This window comes from Chlorocebus sabaeus, chromosome 6, assembly GCF_047675955.1.
Source record: "Chlorocebus sabaeus isolate Y175 chromosome 6, mChlSab1.0.hap1, whole genome shotgun sequence".
Lineage (NCBI taxonomy): Eukaryota > Metazoa > Chordata > Mammalia > Primates > Cercopithecidae > Chlorocebus > Chlorocebus sabaeus.
The window spans coordinates 54,643,408-54,667,875 of NC_132909.1; the positions used below are offsets into that span (position 1 = coordinate 54,643,408).

Consider the following 24,468-nt stretch of genomic DNA (forward strand, 5'->3'; position numbering starts at 1 on the left):
AGAAAAAAGATGTTTTCTTGACCTCTTTCGTGGCTTAAAAGATAAAGTTAGAAGCCCTTAGTTTGGAGTGCCAGTTCCTTCACACCCTAACCCTCCCTGCCCCTGCATGTAGACGCCAAACTCTAACCCTCCCTGCCTGTTGCAGCCTTCACCTGGAGACAGATCTCTTCCACCTGGAGATCCGTTGCTCAGGCTCCTTGGCTCAGCCCAGAGCTCACTGGCCGTTTGAAGCCTCGTCTGACTGCCACTCTTCCTCCCCCTCAACCGGAATCAACTGTTCCCTCTTTAGTGTTCCCATCCCATTCAGTTTATTGAATCGAATTCAAGGCTGAGAAGCGCAGCGCCCAACTGGCACCCCTAGGTGGCAGTAGCGAGGCGGTGCGGCCGACCCGAGCTGTGTGTGGGTCAGGGGAAGACCGACGGAAGCCAGCCTGTGGGAGGGAAGTGAGGTTCGCTCCCGCCTCTGAACGACTCTCCCTGCTCCGCTGCTGTGTCCTGGCCCCCGCTAGGCTCTGGAGAGTGTGCATGATGTGTGTAGGTCATCTCAGCCCACTCTGATGAGTGTGGTGAGAGTGATGCCCTGGCTGATGTGGAAGCCCAGAAGAGGGACCTGGATGGGCACAGGAGAGCCCAGAATGCTTCCTGGAGGAGAGGAGGCAGTAGCGGTGGGGAGGAGTTAACCAGGCAAAGACAATGGGGTGGGGCTTTGTAGGATACAGCGAAGCCCGGAGGTGGAACATCGCAGTGTTCAGAGGACATCGTGTGTTCAAAGAACCACGTGGGTTCTTTAGGGGCAAGAAGGCTGAAGTGGGTAGTCGTGGCAGGAGTGCTCAGGTGGCCGGTGGGCAGAGGGCTTGGCTGTCACTCGGCGGCTAGGCCAGAGGGTGGCTACTGAGCAGTTTTAGTTCACAGCTCACCCTGGTGGAGAGGCTGGGGGGAGACAAGGAGAAACTAGTCACGGGCTATTGCAGTACTGAGGTGGCCCCGTAATGGCTGAACCACTTGAGGGTCAGGACTGGGACTGCTTCTTTGTTTTGTATGCCTGATGCTTTGCTCTGTGCCTGGCACGTGGTTGATATTTTGTCTGTGCCAGGGAAAGGGAAGATTGGCAGACCACTCAGAAGTGACTGGATCCAGGTACCTGTCACACAGACATCTGTGGCTGGGTGTAGCGGCTCACACCTGTAACCCCGACAACTTGGGAGGCCAAGGTGGAGGATTGCTCAAGGCCAGGAGTTCAAGACCTTCCTGGGCAACATAGTGACATCCCATCTCTAAATACAGCGAGACATTTATGTCAGGGGAAGGAATCACAGGAGAGGGAACAATCCTGAACAACTCGATGGCCAGACTCATGTCATCATGAACAGAAACAGGCAGACTCAAGGAAGGGGAGTGACTAGGCGGAAGAAGATGAAGCTGGGTTTAGAGACACTGAGTTTGAAATCGCACTTAGGAGTCTGTCTAGGAGGAGGTGACAGGAATCTGTATGGGGATGGTGGCAGAGAGGTGGCAGGACAGTGAGAGATCTCACGTGTTAAACTGGCAGGACATGGTGCTTGATTAGGTCCAAGGGAGAGAAAGAGGTGGCTTGGGGGACAGGTGGGGCTGTGCCACCAAACGAAGTAATTCAGGGGGCGGAGGCGGTTTGAAGAGAGGGCAAGGGCAGGAGGAGAGGAGATGAAGGTGTTTGTAGCTGCAGACAGGGAGGTTGGGGAGACATACGTTCACCTTGATTTTGTTCATGAAGTGGTACTAGAGACAGGTACTCACTGTACCAGGTGCTGTGGAGCGGGGGGTGACATCCCCAGTGGAGGAAGCTGAAGCTCTGGGAAGGGGGAGCGACTTCTGCATAGTAGTTCAGCCAATGAGCAGGAGACTTAGTGCCCAGCTCAGGCCTGCCAGACTCCAGAGTCCAGGGTTTTTTCCTGCCATTCCCTGTTGCTTTGCACTTCCGTGCGAGATCCCTGCAGTGGCCTTTGGCCTTGACCAGCCAGAAAGAAGCCAGAGCTCTTAGCAAGCTGTGGGGTGCCTGGACTGGGCCATAGGCCAGCCACACCTGACCTGCTCCTGCCCCGGGCTTCTCAGCCTGGCTGATAGGGAATTGTCACTTAGCTGGAGCTGCTCCAGCCAGGCATCCTGCCCTTCTGTGGGCCATGGGCAGGGGCCTGGAAGAAGCCGGTGCTGTGTCCACCTGAGACCTCGCGTTGCATGGCAGTTATAACTGGGTCAGGTGGTGCTTTAGGTTTTCTCTGGCAGCAGAGCAGTTCCTGAATGACCTAAGCCTTTTTTACCTTGAAGACTCAGAATGTTGCATCTGGAAAGGACCTTAACAATTACTGGGTCCAAGCCCTATCAGATGATGTGTGAAGTGTCAAGATTGAGCCTGAAGATAGATTTGACTGTTCTAGTTTTGCTCTGGCTCAAGTGGTTTAGAATACCTGCTCCATCATGATGCAGTGAAAGCGATTCTCATGCATGCCTGGTGGAAACAGCCTCTTTTTCTGTTACACATAAAGATGCACACACGTCTCTCCCCTGGATATGTGCTAGATGATCTACGGATGTGAACAACATCAGTGGTGTCACGTAGACAACCAGGATTGTTTAAAATAGTGCATTGGAGTCAAAAACCTTCAGAGATCATCCAGACAATACTTCTCCCTGAGGTCAGGCACGCCTCTAAGCCCAGTGCTTGGTAGGCTGAGGTGGGAGGATCACTTGAGGTCAGGAGTTAAAGACCAGCCTGGGCAACATAGTAAGACACCCCCCCCTCCCCCACCACAAAACATAAAACAGCGGCCGGGCCCGGTGGCTCACGCCTGTAATTCCAGCACTTTGGGAGGCCAAGGCGGGCAGATCACCTCAGGTCAGGAGTGCGAGAGCAGCCTGGCCAACATGGTGAAACCCCATCTCTACTAAAAATACAAAAATTAGCCGGGCATGGTGGCAGGTGCCTGTAATCCCAGCTACTCGGGAGGCTGAAGCCAGAGAATTGCTTGAACCCAAGAGGTGGAGGTTACAGTGAGCCAAGACCACACCATTGCATTCCAGCCTAGGTGACAAAGCAAGACCCCCCTCTCTACAAAACATAAAAAAGCTTAGTCAGAACTACATAGAGGACTTAGTAGGACTGCATAGTGATGCGCACCTGCAGTCCTAGGTACTTGGGAGGCTTAGGTGGGAGGATCACCTGAGCCCAGGAGGCCAGGGCTGCAGTGAGCCGTGATCATGCCTCTGCACTCCAGCCTGGTCTGAGAGCCAGCAGCCGCCTGTCCTGCTGTGTGACACGCCCTGGGTTTGCCTGGGGACTCTTAAATGGCAATGATATAACCTGGGCCCTCAAGGTTCTCACCATTGACGCTGGTCGTTGAGCGTAAAGCAAATAATGATAGGAGTGGTTTGGACAGTAACGAAGGTTTACAGCAATGGCATGGAGGCGCTGAGAACTAGAGTAACCCGTTGTCCTGGGGGAGGGGTTTTTTTTTGTTTTTTGTTTTTTGTTTTGAGACAGCCTCACTCTCTTGCCTGGGCTGGAGTGCAGTGGCGTGATCTTGACTCACTGCAACCTCTGCCTCCCGGGTTCAAGCGAGTCTCCTGTCTCAGCCTCCTGAGTAGGTGGGACTACAGGTGTGTACCATCATGCCCAGCTACTTTTTGTATTTTTAGTATAGATGGGGTTTCGCTATGTTGGCCATGCTGGTCTCAAGTCCTGACCTCAGGTGATCCACCTGCCTCGGCCTCCCAAAGTGCTGCGATTACAGGCGTGAGTCACCACACCGGGCCAGGAAGGTAGCTTTTTAAAGATGAGCCAGCCTGGTATAGTGACTCTCACCTATAATCCCAGCACTTTGGGAGGCCCAGGTGGGAGGATGACTTGAAGCCAGCATGGGCAACAAAATGAGACCCCTGTCTCTATAAAAAATTTAAAAATCAGCCGGGTATGGTGGCACACACCAGTAGTCCCAGCTGCTTGGGAAACTGAGGCAGTTCGAGGCTGCATGAGCCGTGATTGTGCCACTGCACTCCAGTTTGGCAGCAGAGAAAGACCCTGTCTCAAAAGAAAAATAAATAAAATAAAAGTGAGCTGGGAGGCCAGGCATGATGGCTCACACCTGCAATCCCAACACTTTGGGAGGCCAAAGTAGGAGGATCTCTTGAGCTTGGGAGTTCAAGACCAGCCTGGGCAACATAGCGAGACCCCCACTCTTTAAAAATATATATATTAATTTTGAAAAATGAGCTGGGAAGTGAAGGAGAGGACACTTGTGCCCTGCAGAGGGAACAGTCAAAACAGAGGCCTGTAGCATATTGGCAAGAAGCTGGAGTGAGCGGGAAGGGAGGGTGGCAACTGAGGCTGGAGAACCACCTAGGTCCGATCGTGAAGGTCCTTGCCAATATGACAGTTGCACTGTCATGACAACTTGAGGCCCGGCCCTGACACTTATTAACAGCACGCCTGACTGTGAGCATCATCGCGTGACGTCTGAGCCTCAGCGGGTGGTGACCACTGACAGGGAAGACCAGAGAGGCGAGCATCTTGATTGCGGGACAGTGCAGGCCTTGCACCTTGAGAGCCAGAGGCGGCTACAACTTGGGAGTCATTGATAATTGTGTGGTGACGGGCCCGGTTGCGGTTGGAGTTTGTGGGACAGAAGCTGATTTGGCCCGGGATTGATGATGCAGATTTGGAGAAGGTCAAGCGAAGGGCCTCCAGAGAGTGGGGTGGGGGCCCGGAAACACCATGAAACTGCTTGGGGGTGCAGGCTGTTGGTTTCTCCCTTGTTGCTCATTGACCAAGAACTTGACCTGCCGGGGCTGCTCAGCCTTGACTCAAGAGTGTCAGGAGGAACAGGGCCGCAAAGCAGAAGTTCTCTTTTTAAACCTTTTAAAATTTATTTTTATTGTGGTTTTGTTGTTGTTTTTGAGGCAGGATCTCACTCTGTCACCCAGGCTGGACTGCAGTGGCGCAATCATAGCTAACTGCAGCATTGACCTCCCAGGCTGCAGTGATCCTCCTGACCAAGCCCCCCGATTAGCTGGGATTGCATACAGGCATGCATCACCATTCCTGGGTAATTTTAATTTTTTTTCTTTTTTTGTAATGATGGCATCTCTCTGTGCTGCCCAGGCCGGTCTTGAACTCCAGGCTCAAGCAGTCCTCCCACCTTGGCCTCCGAAAGCGTTGGGATTAAAGGCATGAGTCGCCACACTCAGACAATTTATTTTTAAATTTGCATGTAGGAAAATTCATTCTTTGGAGTAGAGTTCTCTGAGTTTTGACAAATGGATAAAGTTGTTTGATTACCACCATAATAAAGATTGGAAAGTTCGCTCTCCCACAAACAGAAATACTCCCTCCTCCTATCCCTGTGTAATCAACTTTTCCCCTCACTCCCTAACCCCATCGACTGCAGATCCATCCCTATGGTTTTGCCTTTTCCAGGTAGGCACAGAAATGATGTGGCAAGATGTATTTGAGATTCACACAAGTAGCATGAATTGGTGGTACCTTTTATTGCCTAGTAGTAGTCTGTTGTATGGTATATCCCAGTTTATCCATGAATGGCTTGAAGAATATTTGAGTTGTTGTAGTTTTGGATGATTATGAATAATGCCACTCTATACATTTATATACAGATTTTTGTGTGAACATAGATTTTCCTTTCTATTGCCTTAATACTAGGAGTAGGATTGCTGGATCCCATGCTAAGTGTATATTTCACCATAAGAAACTGCCAATCTGTTTTCCAAAGTGGCTGTCACATTTCACATTTTTGCATTCCCACCAGCAGTGCATGAATATTCTGGCTTCTCCACATCCCTGCCAGCACTTGACATTGTCTGTTTTGTTGCTGTTGGTTGTTTTTGTTTTATTTTGTTTTAGCCATTCTAATAGGTTGGTAGTGGTGTCTCGATGTGGTTTTAAGTTGACCAATGATGTTGAGCATCTTTTCATGTGCCTGTCTGCCATCCATATATATTCTTTGGTGTAGTGTCTGTTCAAATCTTTTGCCATTTTTGAAACCAGGTTGTTTGCTCATTATGTTGTTTTTGGTTTTTGTTTTGTTTTTCTTTGGAGACAGAGTCTGGCCCTATTGCCCAGGTTGGAGTGCAGTGGCGCGATCTCGGCTCATTGCAACCTCTGCCTCCTGGGTTTAAGCAATTCTCCTGCCTCAGCCTCCCCAATAACTGAGATTACAGATGCCCACCACCACGCCTTGCTAATTTTTTTTGTTGTTTTATTTTTGTAGAGATGGGGTTTCACTATGTTGGCCAGACTTGTCTCAAACTCCTGACCTCAGGTGATCCACCCACCCCAGCCTCCCAAAGTACTGGAATTCCAGGCGTGAGCCACCACACTGGCCTGCTTATGTTTTGAGAGCTTAAAAGAAAGTGTTCTGGGCTAGGCGCGGTGGCTCACACCTGTAATCCCAGCACTTTGGGTGGCCGAGGCGGGCAGATCATGAGGTCAGGAGATCTAGACCATCCTGGCTAACACAGTGAAACCCTGTCTCTATTAAAAATACAAAAAATTAGCTGGGCCTCATGGTGGGTGCCTGTACTCCCAGCTACTCGGGAGGCTAAGGCAGGAGAATGGCGTGAACCTGGGAGGTGGAGCTTGCAGTGAGCAGAGATGGCGCCACTACACCACTACACTCCAAACTGGGCAACAGAGCGAGACTCCATCTCAAAAAAAAAAAAAAAAAAAAGTGTTCTCGGTTGGGTGAAGTGGCTCACCCCTATAATTCTAACACTTTGAGAGGCTGACATGGGAGGATCGCTTGATACCAGGAATTCGAGACCAGTGTGGGCAACATAGCAACATAGTGAGACCCCATCTCCACAAAAAATAAAATATTAGCCAGAAGGCTGAGGCAGGAGGATTGCTTGAACCCAAGAGTTTGTAGCTGCAGTGAGCTATGCTTATGGCAGTGCACTTCAGCCTGGGCAGTGGAGTGAGAGACTTTGACTCAAAAAAAAAAAAGGTGTTCTAACTACAAGTCCCTTTTGCAAATGTTTACTCCAGTTGGTGGATTTTACTTCTCTTAGCAGTATCTTTCACAGAGCAAAAGTTTTAAATTTTGATAATATCCAGTTTATCCTTTTTTTTTTTTTTTTAAATGAAGTGGGCTTTTGGTATTGTGTCTGAGAAATCTTTGCCCAGCCCAATGCCACAAAGATTTTTCTCCTAGAAATTTTATATTTTTACATTTTAAAACAGAGGTCGGCAGTTTTTTTGTGTGTGAAGAGCCAGATGGTAAATATTCTCAGCTTTTTCGGCCATACGGTTGCTACTACTTAACTCTGTTATTGTGGTACAAATCTATCTATAGACAGACAATACATAAACAAATGAGACAGGCCATGCTCCAATAAAACTTTATTTATAACAACAGGCAATGGGCCAGATTTGTCCCACAGGCCATTATGTGTGTTTCAGAAAGTCCAATTTTCCCAGGCCTAGAGGATACCACACTGTGGACAGTAAGCCTGGGGCAGCCATTGTCCATCTCACCGTCCATGAAAACAGAATGAGGGAAAAAGCAGAGTATATGTGTAACTCTCAGAGAAAGGGCAAGGAGAAGGAAGGGTAAAAGAAGAAAGAAGGGGAAATGCTTGAATCACATTTTGAACATGCTTCAGTGTGCATTTTAATTCTTCAGAGTTAACCCTTGTGGTCTGTTTGGATCAGCTTCCAGCAAATGTTTTTGTCTGTTTGTTTGTTTTTGAGCCAGTGATCTATTTTAAAATCTCATGGCCACAGATGGTGTAACAGACACATGTAGTTTCTCATGATTAAACTCTGTAGGTCCCGAGCTGCTACTGAAAGTTGATATTTACCCATTCCCTATTAACGAATATTTGGAATTCTATCCAGTTTTACACTCTTATGAACCATGAGTTAGTGCCTTCCTTGCACTTTTGTTTCATTTTGTTTTCAGACAGGGTCTTGCTCTGTTGCCCAGGCTGGAGTGCAGTGGCGCCGTCATGGCTCAGGCAGCCTTGATCTCCTGGACTCAAGCAATCCTCCCTGCCTTTGTCTCCCGAGTAGCTGAAACTATGGGCAACGGGTCACCATGCCCACTAAATTATTTTATTTTTTGTTAGAGTCAGGGTCTCACGTTGTTGTCCAGACTGGTCTTGAACTCCTGCACTTAAGTGATTATTTCTGTAGAAAGATCCTGCAGTTGTGAGTCAGGTTATACCATCTCATACTCAGATCAGTAGCAGGTGATCTTATGCTGGATTTTATTCCACGTGACTGGCAGAAAGTAGCATCTGGTTTTCTTTTGCATTTTCCTCATTGTTCATGAAGACGAAGTTCAGTGTCTTTTTCTGGACTTATGAGCCATTTGAATTTCAGGCCTTTATTATAAATTGCCGCTCACATCCTTTGCCTACTTCGCTCTTGGTTACATCTCTTCTTTTATCCCTTACCAATTTGTAGATGTTCCGAATCAAGTTTTCCCAACCTTGGCAGCACTAACATTTGGGGTCAGATAATTCTTGGTTGTGGGGCTGTCCTGTGCCCTGAAGGATGCTTTACAGCTCTCTGACCTCTACCCACCAGATGTCAGTAGCACCCCCCACCCCCGACCCCTGGCCCTGACCAAGTCGCAGTAACCAAAAATGTCTCCAGACATTGCCCAGTGTCCCCTGGGGGGCAGAATGGCCCGGGGTGAAAACCTGGGGTCTAAATAATAGAATATGCAGTGAATCTTTTCTCCAGGCTACTACTCCTCGTCTAGGTCTATGATGCCTTTTGCTGTACAGAAGTTTTTAATTTCATGGAGTCTCACTTTTCAGTCTCTTTTTCTATGGCTTTTGATGCTAATCTACTTTTTAAAGAGCGGGGAGCATAGGACATCCTCAAATAAAAGAAATGCTAGGAAATTGTACTGATTTTGCTCATTGTCTGAGAGTAGTAGGAGGGTAGGGAAGACCTGGATGTTTCCACCAGGAAGAAAGAAACCAGACCTAATTCTTCCCTCAGCGTTGATTCAGGGAGTAGGTAGGAAATCTCCACATGAGAAGCGTGTTCAGATTTTTATGTAACTGCTGGCAAGGCTATTTTTAAAGAAGGCCAAAGGCGCATGACCGTGGGCACAGGGTGTTCAAACATAACATAGAATTGAGCAACAGGGATCTGGGGAAAGCGGTGCGCTCTCACCGAGACCTCCAGGCGGGTGGCCATCCTCGGGGTTGACTACCTGCGCGTTTAGAGGCAGGGATTGAGGGGCCTCTGAGAAGCGAGCCCAGCATGTGGCGCACTTTCAGCAGGGTGGGCTCGGCATGCTTGGCCACATTGATCTGGACTCTTCTCCAAAGTCACCACTGGCTCTGATGTTTATCACTGAAAGGAAAGACTTCAGCAACTGAGAAAGACTTTTCAAAGCCTGCAAACTGTGAAGACCAAGTTCTCTGACTGGTAGAGAAACCCTCACCTCCTTCCAGCTCAGTCACTGCATCTTTGGGAATAAACAGGTGCAGAGGACCATTGCCTGCCCACCCCTCAGCAGCAGAGTGTCCGGGGTGGGGTTCAGGGACACCCCCACAGGCTCTAGACATGGGGAGAAAGCAACTGGAAATCTGGAATGCTCTTGAGAGACAACCCAAAGGCCTTTTTACAGGATCTTAAATTGTGCTGGAATTGTTCGTAGGTCTCTTCAAAGCCCTCTTAGTGAACTTGGAGTTGTTCTGTTTTGTGTCCATAGACTATTTTTTAGAGCAGTTTTAGGTTTGCAGGAAAATTGTGAAGTGGAGAACACTCGTTCCGTAGCGTTACAATGAAGTATTGACTGAATAAAATTTTTTTAAAATAGAAGCCGGACACAGTGGCTCATGCCCGTAATCGTAGCACTTTGGGAGGGTGAGACGGAAGGATTACTTGAGGCCAGGAGTTCAAAATTAACCTGGGCAAGATACCATCTCTACAAAAAGTGTTAAAAATTAGCTGGGCGTGGTGGCGCATACCTGTATTCCCAACTACTCAGGAGGCTGAGGTGAGAGGATTGCTTGAGGATCTCCCAGGAGTTCAAGGCTGCGGTGAGCTGTGATGGCACCACCACACCCATTATTAGCATCTCACATTCACATGATACCTCTGTTATTCTTAGTGAATCAATATTGACACATTATTAGTAACTAAAGCCCGTAATTCAGATTAGAGTTCACTGTGTATATTGTTCATTCTATGGGTTTTGACAAACATGTATTGTCACATCCACCATTATGTATCATGCAAAATAGTTTCACTGCCCTAAAACCCTGACAATCCTGTGTTCCACTATTTGTTGTCCCCCCCACCCCAGACCTGCATCCCTGGCAACCACTGATCTTTTTCTCTGTAGTGTGCCTTTTCCAGAAGGTCATAGAGTTGGAATCATACAGTATACTGTGTTCCTTCACTTAACAATATAAAGTTCCTTTAAATGTCTTACCTGGCTTAATAGCTCATTTCTTTTTATCATCAAAGAATGTGCCTGTGTACAGCTGAACCACACGAATGAAGTCTGTTTATTCATTCACCCATTGGAGGAGATCCTGGTTGCTTCCAGGTTTTGGCAATTATGAGCGAAGCCGCTGTAAACCTCCACGTGCAGATTTTTATGTGGCTGTAAGTTAACGTGCAGTGTAGAAAAGAATCTCTAAGTGCAGGGCCAGAAGCAGTGGCTCACGCCTCTAATCCCAGCACTTTGGGAGGCTGAGGTGGATGGATCACCTGAGGTCAGGGGTTCGAGACCAGCCTGGCCAACACGACGAAACCCCATCTCTACTAAAAATACAAAAATTAGCTGGGCATTGTGGCAGACGCCTGTAATCCCAGCTACTCAGGAGGCTGAGGTAGGAGAATCACTTGAACCTGGGATGCAGAGGTTGCAGTAAGCCGTGATTGTGCCACTGCACTCCGGCCTGGGTGACGGAGTGAGACTCTGTCTCAAAAATAAACAAAAAGAAAGAAAGAAAAATTTTTAAGTGCAAATGCAGTTACTAGTTTTGCCTTCATATACTGCAATATGAACATTTTGAGTTTACTTGCTCTTTTTTCCTTTGTAGATTTTTGAAAAATACAATGTCTAATGGTTATGAAGACCACATGGCCGAAGACTGCAGGGGTGACATTGGGAGAACGAATTTGATCGTCAACTACCTCCCTCAGAACATGACCCAGGATGAGTTGCGCAGCCTGTTCAGCAGCATTGGCGAAGTGGAATCTGCAAAACTCATTCGGGATAAAGTAGCAGGTAAACATATGGAGGCGTTTTAGTAATTTAGTATTGGTGGCCATCCGTTGGGCATTGTCTCTTCTGCCTGTGACTCTGTGGCATTCCTCAGTGCAGGATGACTACAGCCTTGAAACAATGGCTGTGGAGTTTCATTTTTATTTCAAACTCCATTTGTCCATTGCTCTTGTATAAGATGAGACATAAGTTCCCAAAAGAGGAAAAATTCATTGTAAGACAGAGAGCGTCATTGCGAGGAGAGGAAGGAACCAGAGACAGGGCATTCTAAGAACTGGAAGGGGCCGGAGAACCACAGCCTGACCTGGCTTGGCCTGGGCAGGTCAATTGTGTCCGATGTGTGGAAGGGACTCCGGCGAGTGTACTGTCCAGGGCAGGCGCAGGCAGGCCCGCCCCTGTCTGTCCAGGCCCCCACATTTGGTCAGGCCCAGGTCAGCAGAACACCGACGACCTCGTGGACAGCCCTTCATTATGTTTGGGCTGCTCTGTTTACTGTCAACGCCATCAACTTGAACTTCTGCACCATGCTGAGCTTGAACTCTCAGAGGGGCAGGTTCCTGGCAGCTGAAAGCCCTGATGTTCCACTCCCTCACAGTGGGACTTCTAAGCCTCTGTGTCCCCATCCGGAATGTGGAGATTTTGGCTGCTACATCCTGGTGGTCCCTACCTCATAGGTGTTTGCAGAGGGCTGGCACCTGTGAAGGCCCTCCTTACAGAGTGGCCTCCATTCTGAGAGTGTGGCTTCAAGGACTCTGGAGAGAATTACGGACAGACCATGTGTGGAGCTGTCCTCCTCCTCCTCTCCCAGTGCCCCCTCTTCCTCCTCCTCCCTCTACCCGCCACCACCCCCCTGCCTTCCTTTCTGTCTCCACCCTGCTTTTAGGAAGCCAAGGAGTGGCCATTCCTCTCGGGGCTGTGGCTGCTACCCTGGATTTGGGGACTGTGATTCCCTATACTGAAAACTCATTTCAGGCCGGGCATGGTGACTCACACCTGTAATCCCAGCACTTTGGGAAGTCGAGGTGGGAGGATCACTTGCTCAGGAGTTCAAGACCAGCCTGGGCAACATGGTGAAACCCCATTTCTACGAAAAATACAAAAACTTAGCTAGGCGTGGTGGCCCGCATTTGTGGTCCTGGCTACTTGGGGGGCTGAGACAGGAGGATTGCTTGAGTCTGGGGGGTTGAGGTTGCAATGAGCCAAGATTGCACCTTACTGAGTACCACTTGGTACTAAAGTGTCTTCTACACTTGAGCGTGGGCAACATAGTGAGACTTAGTCTCAAAAAAAAAAAAAAAAGAACTAATTTAAAAGTTAAACGCTGGGCACAGTAGCTCATGCCTGTAATCTCAGCACTTTGGGAGGCCAAGGCAGGCAGATCACCTGAGGTCAGGAGTTTGAGACCAGCCTGGTCAACATGGAAAAACCTCATCTCTACTAAAATACAAAAGTTAGCCAAGCATGGTGGCGCATGCCTGTGATCCCAGCTACTTGGGAGGCTGAGGCAGGAGAATCACTTGAACCTGGGAGGCGGAGGTTGTGGTGAGCTGAGATTGCGCCACTGCACTTCAGTCTGGGCAACAGAGTGAGACTCTGTCATTAAAAATTAAATGAAAGTTAAAAAAAGTTTCTATTATGAAACGTTTCAAGCATACATGAACATAGAGCGGTGTGTTGGACCTAATGTGCCCATCAATGCACTTTATCTTCAACAGTTCCCCAGTAACCATAAGACACCTGACCCCCGCAGTGACTCCCAAAGAGCCTATCTGGCGCCTGTACAGGGAATTCAGATGCGGGCACTGAATACAAAAGCCTTCTCTCCTTCCAACTCCAAGAGTCTGATTTAATAAACGCCTTCTCAATAGGGATTTTACGCAGTATACAAACTTAAGCAGTGTTAGAATGTTCTAGAAGCCAGCATATCTCTCCTGCTCCAGGAGACCATCCTGAATAAGAGAAGGGTTTAAAAATTCTCCTGTGCCACTAACAAGTCTCACCTTTTTCCTCTGACTTTCTGGTGGAAGGGAATTTTCCTTGATATTCCTGAGCACTGGAGATTTTGCAGGCATTCCCACGGAATTTGCAGTCGTTCTCCTGGAACCTGACTTCTTTGTCTATTCCCTTGTGGTTTTCACAGGAATGTGAGCTATGCTAATAGGAACACCTAGATTTGGCTCAGTCTGGAGAAAACTAGTTTTGAGAATCAGTGAAGTCTGCAAAAGTGTAATTTGGAAATTATTTCAGTTCAGAGGTGAGCTCTGTCTTATCTTTGGACAGTAGTTAGTAACTGGCACACCAGGAGTTGTGGAGTGGCTGGGCCTGGGCTTTCATCTTGGCCCAGCCTCTTGCTAGCAGCTCTTCAAGTGACTGGAGCTTTATGGAGAACATGCTGCAACCTGGCTTTGCTCAGCCTGCCGCCAGTGTGGGCAAACCTCTTCGCTGGCAGGGCCCAGGGCGTGGCCCTAGGTCTCACCACCCCTCTCCCCAGCCAACTGCTTTCTCCCAGCCCCCCAGGATAGCCTCTCACCCAGCCAGGCAAGCACCCCGGCAAATCTGATCCCTGGTCTAGCTTATCTTACAACACGGGTGTCCCCGAGCCCCACAGGAGCCATTTCCCTGTGTTTACCCTCCTCAGGCCTCCAGCCCCCCACTTCACCCTCAGCTGATGACACCTCCCGCTTCGCAGTGGAACTGACAGCATCTCCCGCTCTCCAGCTCCAATCCTTCCTTCCCTTCCCTTCCTTTCCCGGCTTCCCAAGAGCCTCAGGCTCTCCAAGTGCCCACTTTTCCAAGTGCCCAATTTCCTTGAAAGGAATTCCTTCCAGATTCCCAGCTTCCTCTAGCTTGGAGTTCCTCCACGTCCGTGCTCCTGACGTCAGGACTGGACACCATGCTGGACGCTGCAGGTGTTGAGCAGCATCCTGGCCTCCACCCACGTGGTCCCAGCAGTGACTTCCCAGTGGTGAAACCCAATAATGTCCTTACATTGCCGCATGTCCCCTGGGAGGCAGTCTCCCCGAGTGAGAGCCACTGCTGTGTGTGTTGGCCTCCCACCCACATACTGTCCTGTTCCCTGTCTCTTCCTTCCAGAAGCATCTTCTCCCATTGGCTTTCAGGAGCACCACCTCCTCCCACCTGTCTGACTGCCCCTGAGGCTGCCTGTCTTTAGCACCTTTCCCCAGCCTTTGACTCAGCCGGTTATGCCATTGTCCTCTTCTTCCAAAGCCGACATTCAGCATGGGCAGAGTCACTCCATGGCTCCCAGCTGCCCTTTGTCTGCCACCTCCTTTTTGACCAGAAAGCTGTCTGAGCTCCAGATGCCCTTGGCCCCTCAAATGCAATATATTCCAAACTGACCTGAGTCTCCCTAAAGCCAGCTGCTCGTTTCCAGTTGTCCCCACCTTAGCTGATGGCACCACCATCCACTTGGTAGCTCTGCTCAGAAAGCTGGGAGTGTCCTTGGCTCTCGTCCTCCTGGGTGTTTCTTCAGTCCATCCCTTTCCCCTTTCTCCTCAGCCACCATTCTAGCCCAGGACACCACTGCCTGTGGCCCCTGCGTCGTTTTGGCCTCTTAACTGGCCCCCTGTGCTCCCTGAAGACCACTCTCCTCACTGCAGCAGAGGGGCCTGTTTGACAGCCCGCATGTGTCCCTGTCACTCCCCTCCTCAAACCATTCACGTCCTGGCCCTGTTTGCTTAAGGAGGCCTCCCCTGGCCCGAGTGTCGGATGCTCCGCTATAGGTTCCCATGGCACCTGGGCCGACCTGCACTGTGGGGTTTCCACCCGGCACTGAGCTGGAGCTTTCTGGTCCTGCACATCAGTATTGCTCCTGGAGGCAGGAGCTTTGTTAGTCTCTGTAGCCCTAGACATAGTCAGTCGGTGTTTGCGGAGTGAAGGAAGGAATGAATGAATGAGTGGTACTGGGGAGGGGGAGAGTGCAGATCATCATTCAGCAAATCCTGGTTGAGTGCCAGCCATGGGCTGGGCACTGGTGGCAGGGGGAAGGAGGGGTGTGGTGATGGCTGGGAGGAAGGGACTGCCCCATGTGCCGCCCTCAAGACTTGGATTGTTTCTGGCTGGCCTGGCCCTGGTCCCTATGTTGGGGATATGGTGTTGGTTGGTTGTTGGCTGTTCCACCTACAAACACCAGCTAAGGAGGCCACTGCAGCACCCAGTGGTCCTGCCCGCTGCCTTCCTGGGCAGAGACCAGTGTCTGGTCTCTCCACGGTGGCCCCATATGTCCCACGGGAGATCAGAAGGAATGAGCCCGCCACCCTCATGGACGGCCTGTCATGCTGGAGCCACCAGGCTGCAGCCCCGTTCACGGCTTCTGTCTTGCTGTGTATCTCTGGTCGGGTTAAAGTCCGCATCCCTGCCTGGGGCTCCCGAGAGCCCTTGGCGCTTGCCCCCTCTCCCCACTTGCTGCACCCCCCGCACTCCTCCAGTCAGGCCCTATTCTTAGGCGCTCGTGATTCTCTGAACACTGTTCCCTCTGCAGGAATGCCCTTCCGGGCTTTCCCAGCCTTACAGCTTTTTTCTTAATATGAGTCATGTTTGCTTCTCACAGAAAAAAACTTAAGCATGAGCCAAGCCAAAAAAAAAAATCACCTACAATGACACCGCTGTTAGCTTTTTTTTTTTTTTTTTTTTGAGACGGAGTCTCACTCTGTCGCCCAGGCTGGAGTGCAGTGGCCGGATCTCAGCTCACTGCAAGCTCCGCCTCCCAGGTTCACGCCATTCTCCTGCCTCAGCCTCCTGAGTAGCTGGGACTACAGGCGTCCGCCACATCGCCCGGCTAGTTTTTTGTATTTTTTAGTAGAGACGGGGTTTCACCGTGTTAGCCAGGATGGTCTCGATCTCCTGACCTCGTGATCCACCCGTCTCGGCCTCCCAAAGTGCTGGGATTACAGGCTTGAGCCACCGCGCCCGGCCTGACACCGCTGTTAGCTTTTGGGCACATGTCCCTCCAGATGATTTTCTTTACGTATCTGTGGCCATATGCAGTCATGTACTTCTATAGAATGGGCTCTCCCCTCAGGCTGCAGATAAACTTTCCTTCCTATATCTGGACATTTTTCCACTTCGCTGAACATCTTGCGATCCCATCATTATGCAGTCACATAGTATTCTGCTTTCCATTTGTTGATATTTGTAAGAACCGCTGAGATAAATGTCCTGGCACAAATCTTTGCTCATTGGTTATTTCCATAGAAAGTCTTCCTGCCTGCGAAGCAGCAGATGGGAGAGCACACCTTTTAAAGGCTCTTGGTCCCTGTCGCTAACTCACTTTCTAGGGGACTCCTAGTTCGCCCTTCCTTCTGTCCGGCCCTGCCATCCTCTAGCCTTGGCAGGATTTCTTACCTTTGCCACCCTGTGAGGGACGAGCGACATCCAATCAGGGTGATTCCTATTTCTCATGAAGTTCATCACTGTTTCTATTTAGTGATTGGTTGTACTTCTTTTGTAAAATACCCTTCTTGTCCTTCGCCCATTTCTTTTCTTTTGCGGACCTTTGCTGTTTCTTATTTATTGCTGAATTAATTCACTCCCCACCTCCAGTCTCTGTCTCTCAGTGAAGTCTTCCCTTGAGCCTTAAAGAGAGAACTCACAGGACCTGCCCTCTCAGTGCAGAGGAGGGCTTCACCCACAGGACACTTGCCCCCTCAGCCCTGCATCCCACGTCAGATCAGGGTGCTGCCTGCGGCAAGAAGCACTGAGGGATGGAAGCATTGTGTCTGGCAGCGTAAGACAAGGAAGCAGCTCTCCAGTCTTAACCCTCATCCAAAGAGAGGGAAAAACGTGTTTGGAAGTTTGAGAGCACTAGCTGGGGTGGGCAGGGTATGGGTGCCCTGCTCAGGGTATGGGTACCCTGTAAGGCGTCCGTGGTGCTCCCCGCAGAGGCAGCTTTGTCTTCTCCAGGCAGCAGCTCTCAGGGTGCAGTCCCTGGGCCAGCAGCAGCATCGGGATACCTGGGGAAATGCGAGTCTCAGACCCCATCCAGACCCCTGAGTCAGCCACTCGGGGTGTTTGACCATCTGTTCTTTAACCTTCATGGAGGGGGATGCTGATGCCAGGCAGGCAGAGAACCAGAGCCCAGAACCCCTGCCCTGTGGCCAGAAAGGGTGCGGAGGCTCTTCCTCCAGTTGAGGGAAGTGAGAGCCGGGCATGCACTGGCCTCTGGGACAGCCCTGCATCTTACTCCTGGGTTCTGTGTCCTGCATTCCTCCCTGCCGGTCTCCTTCCTGCTTCCCCGTATCTCCCACCTGCACCCTCTCCATCCCATCCCCCATCCCAGGGGCCCCGTTTGCCCCCCAAGCACCTACATCAGGCAGACCCACTGCCACCTGTGCAGGAGCCAGGCCCCTCTGAGCTTGGCTCCCTGTTCTCCTGCTCCTTCACAAGTCCTCAGGCCTCCTGTCTTGGGGCTGATCTCCTATCTCCAGGCAGGGGCTCTGGCAGGCTCTGCCATTGGCGGGCAGGAAGAGCATCTGTAAGGAGTTTGGAGATGCGGATTCCCACACCTGCCTGACATCCTAGGTCCCAGGCTGGGGTGTAGGGGCATCTAGGGAGCCAAGTTGTTGCCTTGAACTCCAGATGCCCCTGGTGCAGGTGGCTTGTGGACCCTGCCTGGAGAAACAGTAACTTGGGGGCCCATTTCCACTTCTTCTCTAGAGGCCTCCTCTCCTCTGCATAACCATGGGAAGCCCCCTGTCCCTCATGCACTGGAATCACTAGGGAGCTTTAAAAACTACTGAGGAGGCCGGGTGTGGTGGCTCACGCCTGTAATCCCAGCACTTTGGGAGCCCGAGGTGGGAGGATCGCTTGAGCTCAGGAGTTTGAAACCAACTTGGGCAATGTGGCAAAACCCCATCTCTACCAAAAATAAAAAAATTAGCCAGGCATGGTGGTGCTCCCCTCTAGTCCCAGCTCCTTGGGAGGCTGAGGTGGGAGCATCACCTGAGCCTAGGAGGCAGAGGTTGCAGTGAGCTGAGATCCTGTCACTGCACTCCAGTCTTGGCAACAGACTGAGACCCTGTCTTGAAACCACTGAAGCCAGCTGGCAACCCCCCACCTCCTCCTTTTCTGACTTCATTGGTTGGGGGTGTGGCCTGGGCAGTCAGTGGTGGCTTAGAAAGCTGCCCAGGTTGGTTTGTATTGGAGGCAAAGGTGGAGGTGGGCGGTCAGGTGCTGGATGAAGCCCTTCTGATCGACGGCCTCACCCAGCGGGTGGAAACCAGGACACCTTCATCCCTCACCTTCCTCCCTTCCCACTGCCTCCAGGCACCCACCACAGAGAGGAGAGCAGACTCTGGGGATGAAGCCAAGCCTTGACTCACAAGGCCCAGCCCATAGGGAGGACAGGGCCCTTACCCCACTACCCCACGTGTAGTCCTCTGGGTGGGGTATTCATCTACCGCCCTGGCCTGTGCACATAGCCTGCATCTCCCATCTGGATTAGATCAGCAGCCCACTGGCTCCACACTGGCTCTGCCCTGCTGCCAGTGGCCACTTCCCAGGCCCTTGCCTCACAGGCCACCTCTACTTTCTGGGAATACACTAGCATTGTCTCTGCCTCAGAGACTTGGCACCTGCTCTTCTGTCTGGAATGCTCACGCCAGCCACGCAGAGGTTTTGTTTAAAATATCTCCTCCGCCACGGGCCCTCCTGACCCCTGTCTTAATGCGTGTCAGTTTCTCGCCACCATGTTGTCTGACTTGCCCCCAGGGATGTGACAGCTTTCATGATGGTAGTGACCGTCCTCTGTCATGCATCACCAACCCCCAGCCAAGCACAGGGCCTGACACATAGTAGGTGCTCAGTTAATGCATCAGCTCCTTGAGGACAGAGAAGGAGCTTGACCATGGGAGGCGACAGGGGCCGCCCAAGGGTGTGCGACTCCCTCGGTGGTGTTGGCAGGCGTCGGCACATGTGATGAGGAAGAGCATAGGGCAGAGACAAGGGCCAAATGTGGGTGGGTGACAAGGGCCAAATGTGGGTGGGTAGTCAGGGCCCGTGAGTCTCCTTGGAATGGACAGGGGATGAGGAGCCTGAGGAGGGACAGTCAGGGAGATGGAAACCTGGTGTGGTTTCCACATCCCAGAGGAGGGGTGTCCCAAAGGGGTAGGCCCTACCCTAAGCTGCCGAAAGCTCAGGGGACACATCCTGAAACAGTCCCTGGGGCAGTGACCATCCTAGGGGACCAGCCAGGACCACCCAGCACCTGGGAGATGAGGAAGCAGGGACTTGGGCCAGGCAGGGACCATGTTTATGTGTTGAGAGGAGCTGGCTGTGGCTGAGGACACAGGAACGGGGATTGGTGCTCGAGTCCTTACCGGTGTGTGACTTTCTCAAGCAGTGCTTAGGCTGCCTGAGGCGCTGCAGCCAAGGAGGCAAGTGGTCTAGGCTTGTGGATGGAGCAGAAGGATGGGGCCCGAATGTAGATGGCGCTGAGCAATTGGAGAGCAGGTGTTCGAGTAAAAAAAACCCAGCCAGGCTGACGTTGTGGTCAAGAATCCATATCACAGGAATCCCTGACCCCAGAGGCTGTCCCCTCTGGTCCTGCCCTTGCCATCCCGAGTCCCTCCCGTGGTGTCCAGTGAATGGGTGTTCGCTTGTACCTGTGCTGAGTGTGTCACAGAGTGGGTGCAGGGACACCTGCCAGTTTCACACTGCCGTCTGGAGCGCTTGCAGAGGCCCTGGCAGTCCCGACCTGGCCGCGCTGCTCCGCTGCTTGTTCTCTGAGCTACGATCCCAGTTTGCTCCACGTGGGCCTGGTCCTGCAGTCTTGGTGCTCCGGGTTCTCCCTTTGTCCAGGGCCCCAGAGCTGAGTCTCTTAGCCCCATGGAGTTTTATTAGAAATACGGGTCTAGAGGATCTGATTTTGGTTTTGTTCGTCAGGAAAGAGAGTGCCCCATGCAGAACTAACTGCATGTCATTTCTGTAGCTGCTACATCAGGGCCATTCCTTAAGTGTGGGCTGGGCGTCCTGACTTCCTTCCGCGGAGGGCAGTGTGGAAAGGGGTGGGAGTCACTTTACAGCGAAGAAACCTGGCAAACTGACTGCCTCGGCCGAGTGATCAGGGTCAGCACCAGCAGCCATAAGTCACGTTGACGGCCTGTGCCCTTGACATGGTGTGATGAGAAAGGCACTCCAGCTGTGCTCTTCTGCACCAACACCCGCAGCCCCACTCCAGGCATGACAGAGACTCCATCAAACCCGATGGAGAGTCTATGGAATATCTGACCAGTCCTCAAAACCGTCAAGGTCACGAGAAACAAGAAACTGTGGTAGTCGAGAGGAGCCTGAGGGAATGTGACTACTAAGTGTCACATGGGATCCTGGATGAGGTCCTGGGGCAGGAAAAAACATGAGGGAAAGACTAAGGAAGCGGATGGGGCATGGACCAGAGTGAATGGGAACGTTCATCATCACCAGCATTCCATACTCACACGCGGTGGTACCGATAGGGAAACTGGGAGGGAGCCGTATGGGAACTTGGTATTATCCTTGTAATTTTTCTGTAAACCTAAAACTGTTCTGAAAAATAAAATTCATTATAAAAAAGAAAGTGGCAAATCTGGGTTAGGCTCTCTGCTGGATTTGTAATCTTGCTGTCGGTGAGATGGGTCTGGATGCCCCTGGCCCAGCTGCAAAGAGGATCTCTGCCGCAGTGGAGCTCCAGGCCTCCTCTTCAGTGACCTGCTCATTGTGGTGCTCTGCCGGCTGGGGGAATGGAGCAGTGCTGGGTGAGGCTCCGGCCCAAAGCAGGTGCTCAGCAGCCTTGCAAGTGCATGGATACGCTGGGGGGAGGCGGGGATTGCGTTCTTCCCTGGGCCTCCTCACTTCCCCTTTAGTGAGAGCGTTTAGCCAAATGTCCTATGAAGCTCCTTCTGAACCCTGACCTCAGAGGCTGTCTCCTCTGGTCCTGCCCTTGCCATCCCGAGTCCCTCTCGTGGTGTCCAGTGAGTGGGTGTTTGCTTATACCTGACTGAGTGTTTCACAAAGGGGGTGCAGGGACATCTGCCCGTGACCTTGGTTCTCCCCCACTGTCCAGCAGGGCTGGGGATTCTCAGTCCCTGGCCTCTCCTTGGGCTCTCCGTCCTCTTCTGCCCCACAGCGGGGTCGGGCTGGTCTCAGGCTTGGGAAGGTAAATGGAACTGGTGCTGGGTGGTGCCAGCAGACCCTCCTGCTCTGGACAAGGAAGTGGTAGAGAAACAGCAGTGACACAAACTGGGGTCCACCAGCCTGTCCACTGCCATGGTCTTCCTCTTCCTCACCACCCAGGTCCACAGAGTGGCTGGCACCCATGGGACTGATCATTCAGAAAGATGCTGTCCGTAGCACAGTATTTTAAAAAAATATCCCATTTTAAATAACTTTTGGGGTTATTTTAATTACAAAAATAAAACCTCTTGGCCAGGTGTAGTGACTCACATCTGTAATCCCAGCACTTTGGGAGGCTGAGGTGGGAGGATTGCTTGAACCCAAAAGTTCTAGAACAGTCTGGGCAACATAGTGAGACCCCATCTCTACAAATAATTTTAACAATTGGCTTGGGCCTGCTGGAGTGGGCCTGTAGTCCCAGATACTCTGGAGGCTGAGGTGGGAGGCTCTAGCCCAAGAATCTGAGGTGGCAGTGAGCTGTGATCACAGCGCTGGACTCTACCCTGGGTGACAGAGCAAGATCCTATCTCCAAAAAAAAAAAAAAAAAAAAAAAAGTAACCTGTGTTCATTGCAGAAAATGTACGTGTTTGCCAAAGTAAGAAAGTTTGCTAGCACCTGTAATCCCATTTCCCAAAGGCCAGGCAGATAAAGTACTTCCCGACCTCCCTGTCCCTCACTCGCAGACGGTCGGCTTACCAACGTCCTTGTGTTCTCCCGCACAGGACACAGCTTGGGCTATGGCTTTGTGAACTACGTGACCGCAAAGGATGCAGAGAGAGCAATCAACACGCTGAACGGCTTGAGGCTCCAGTCAAAAACCATTAAGGTAAAACCATTAAGGATCTGATCATCACCGTATCCATTCCTGCCCTAGGCACAGGTCTGTGCTGAGCCCCGCCCAGCCTCACAGTCACTCTCCAAGGGACCAAGAGCACAGCCATTCCTCCTCAGGGGCCCCCATCAGATACCCTGGTCAGGTGGTGACCCTCCCAGGCCTTACATGGGTAGTTCAGGGCCAGCTCCCCACCCAGGGTGCCCCCAGGTTGCGTCAGCTCCCAGGCCTCCCCTGTCGTCTCTCCTGCCTGACTTGCTGTGTTCCCATCCCTGGACAGCTCCATCCACTCCCAACTTGCCCAGCGCTCCCTCTGCGCTTCCTGGGGCCAGTTGTAACCCTTCTCTCACCCAGCACCTCACTCAGCACCTACCGTGTGCCCCACAGTGACCAAAACAGACAAACTCAGTGCCCCCATGGGTCGGGGGTAGACAGTAAACAAGACAGAGGATAGCCATGTGTGACAGGCGGTTGCCGTGTGTGGAAGCTTCACAGTGGCAGGTGACTAGAGGAAGCCAACTGTGTAGCAACCCAGGGATGGCACCAACAGCAGGGCCATGGTGGCTTCCTGGGACGAGTCGCAGGTCCTCCAGGTCACACAGATGGATTTCCTCTGTCTTCATCATCTGACCCGTGCCCTCGTGCCCTGGGGCTATCAACCCCGAACCCCACTTAACCCCTGTCTGCACGTATCTGCCTTCTGGCTCCTGGGTTCGCGGGCAGCTCCTGCCATCTGGATCAAGCCTCGTGTCTTTCCGACCTTTGCTCCCTGGTCGCCTGTCAGTCCTGGGTGCTGCTGAGCCTTCCCTGAGCCTTCCCTAAGCCTCCCGTGTCCCAGGCAGGCCCCTGCAACTGAGCTTCCTGCAGCAGCCACTGCACCCACCCGCCCTCAGTGCCGGCCTTCACAGGGTACCCACAGACGTGAGAGCTTGCTGGCCAGTATCCTCTCTCTTGCTCCGAGGCCATTTGGAATGAGGTGGTCCTATGTGAGCCTTTAGATCTGCTAGATGCCCCTGCCCCAGAGAAAGGTGCTCCCTGAGTTACATCAGTCGCCCAGAAGGGTCCCTCTTGGACCCGCACCAATGATCAGGGCCCCTGGGGAGCTGTGAAATATAGATTTCCAGGCTGCGGGGGGCCTCCTGAGTCGCTGCAGGGTCGGCCTGGGAGCCTGGGTTTTTGCCTGCCCACCAAGAGGGGTCCTGTGACCTGGCAGTGGCAGTACCTTCAGCCAAGAGGTGGCCTTTGTCCCTGCCTTCAGACTGCCCCATGATCTTGGTTACTCAGGGGCCAAACCCTCGCTCAACAGCAGCTCTTCCAGACCTGCCCCGTGCTGCATGGGCGTTGTGTGCAGTGGGCTCCCTGAGGGCAGGCGTGCCACTCCTGCATCCTCATATCCAGCGCAGGTCCTCAGAGGTGCCTTCCCTGGTGGCACCTCTGAGGGCACTTGCTGAGGGCAGCCAAGCGCCATGGGTTTCCACCTGAGCAGGGGCGGCCCTTCCGGAATCACCTCCAGCCCTGGGTGGCTTATCCTTGGCCCTGGACTCCCCATCTAGGAATTCTTTTCTCCATTTAGAAAATGTTTGAAGGTTCTTGTTTCTGAGGCAGCCCAGCCAGGCGGAGGTGTGGAGCAGAACAGTTGATTATTCCTGCGCAGCTGTTCTGTTTACTCAAATGCAAGAGCCGGGTGCCCAGTGCGTAAACAGGACTCTCTTGCCTCTCTAGGATTGATGCTGGTGGGAAAGGCTGGTGTGGCTGCCTGAGTTTGGAGCCAGAGCCTCACAGAACGCCAGGGCCTCAGGCCTGGGCAGGTGTCCCTCCCCGTCATCCCGGCCATGCGTGCAGAAGCCTACCTCACCTTCAGCGGCCCTGCCCTCTGCCGGCAGAGTCTGGTTCTCAGTGGCTTCCCACCACTGTCCTAGTTCTGCAGAAACAGGCCAGCCTCATGGGGATGTGACAGCCCTCAGTAATTTCTCCCTAGGTCTCCCCGAGGCTGCCTGGGCCTGGCTTCTCTAGCAGTTCCCCTGGCGCAGCCCTGGGGTCCTCTGTGCTCCAAGCGTGCTCATTCTGCAAACCTTTATTGAGCCCCTGGCCAGTGTCTAGTGCTGGTCCAGGTACCTCAATACTGAGGGACTTCGGATCCCCTGCCCTCCCCAGTTTAAGGGTGGTTCATCTGTGCAGCGTCATAAGGGCCTGGATGGAGTTGTGCGTTCAACTCAACCTGG

The 24,468-nt window shown here is 52.0% G+C and overlaps 1 protein-coding gene across 1 annotated transcript in view; it reads left to right on the top strand.

Annotated features, from left to right (window-relative positions):
* The window catches only part of ELAVL1 (ELAV like RNA binding protein 1), a 43,518-nt gene that overhangs the window by 2,428 nt on the left and 16,622 nt on the right, over positions 1-24,468 (top strand). The window contains exons 2-3 of the mRNA XM_037994316.2: positions 11,062-11,249; positions 22,137-22,240. Of these exons, the coding sequence (XP_037850244.1) occupies positions 11,078-11,249; positions 22,137-22,240 (276 nt within the window). The 5' untranslated portion in view covers positions 11,062-11,077. The remainder of the gene's footprint in view (positions 1-11,061; positions 11,250-22,136; positions 22,241-24,468) is intronic.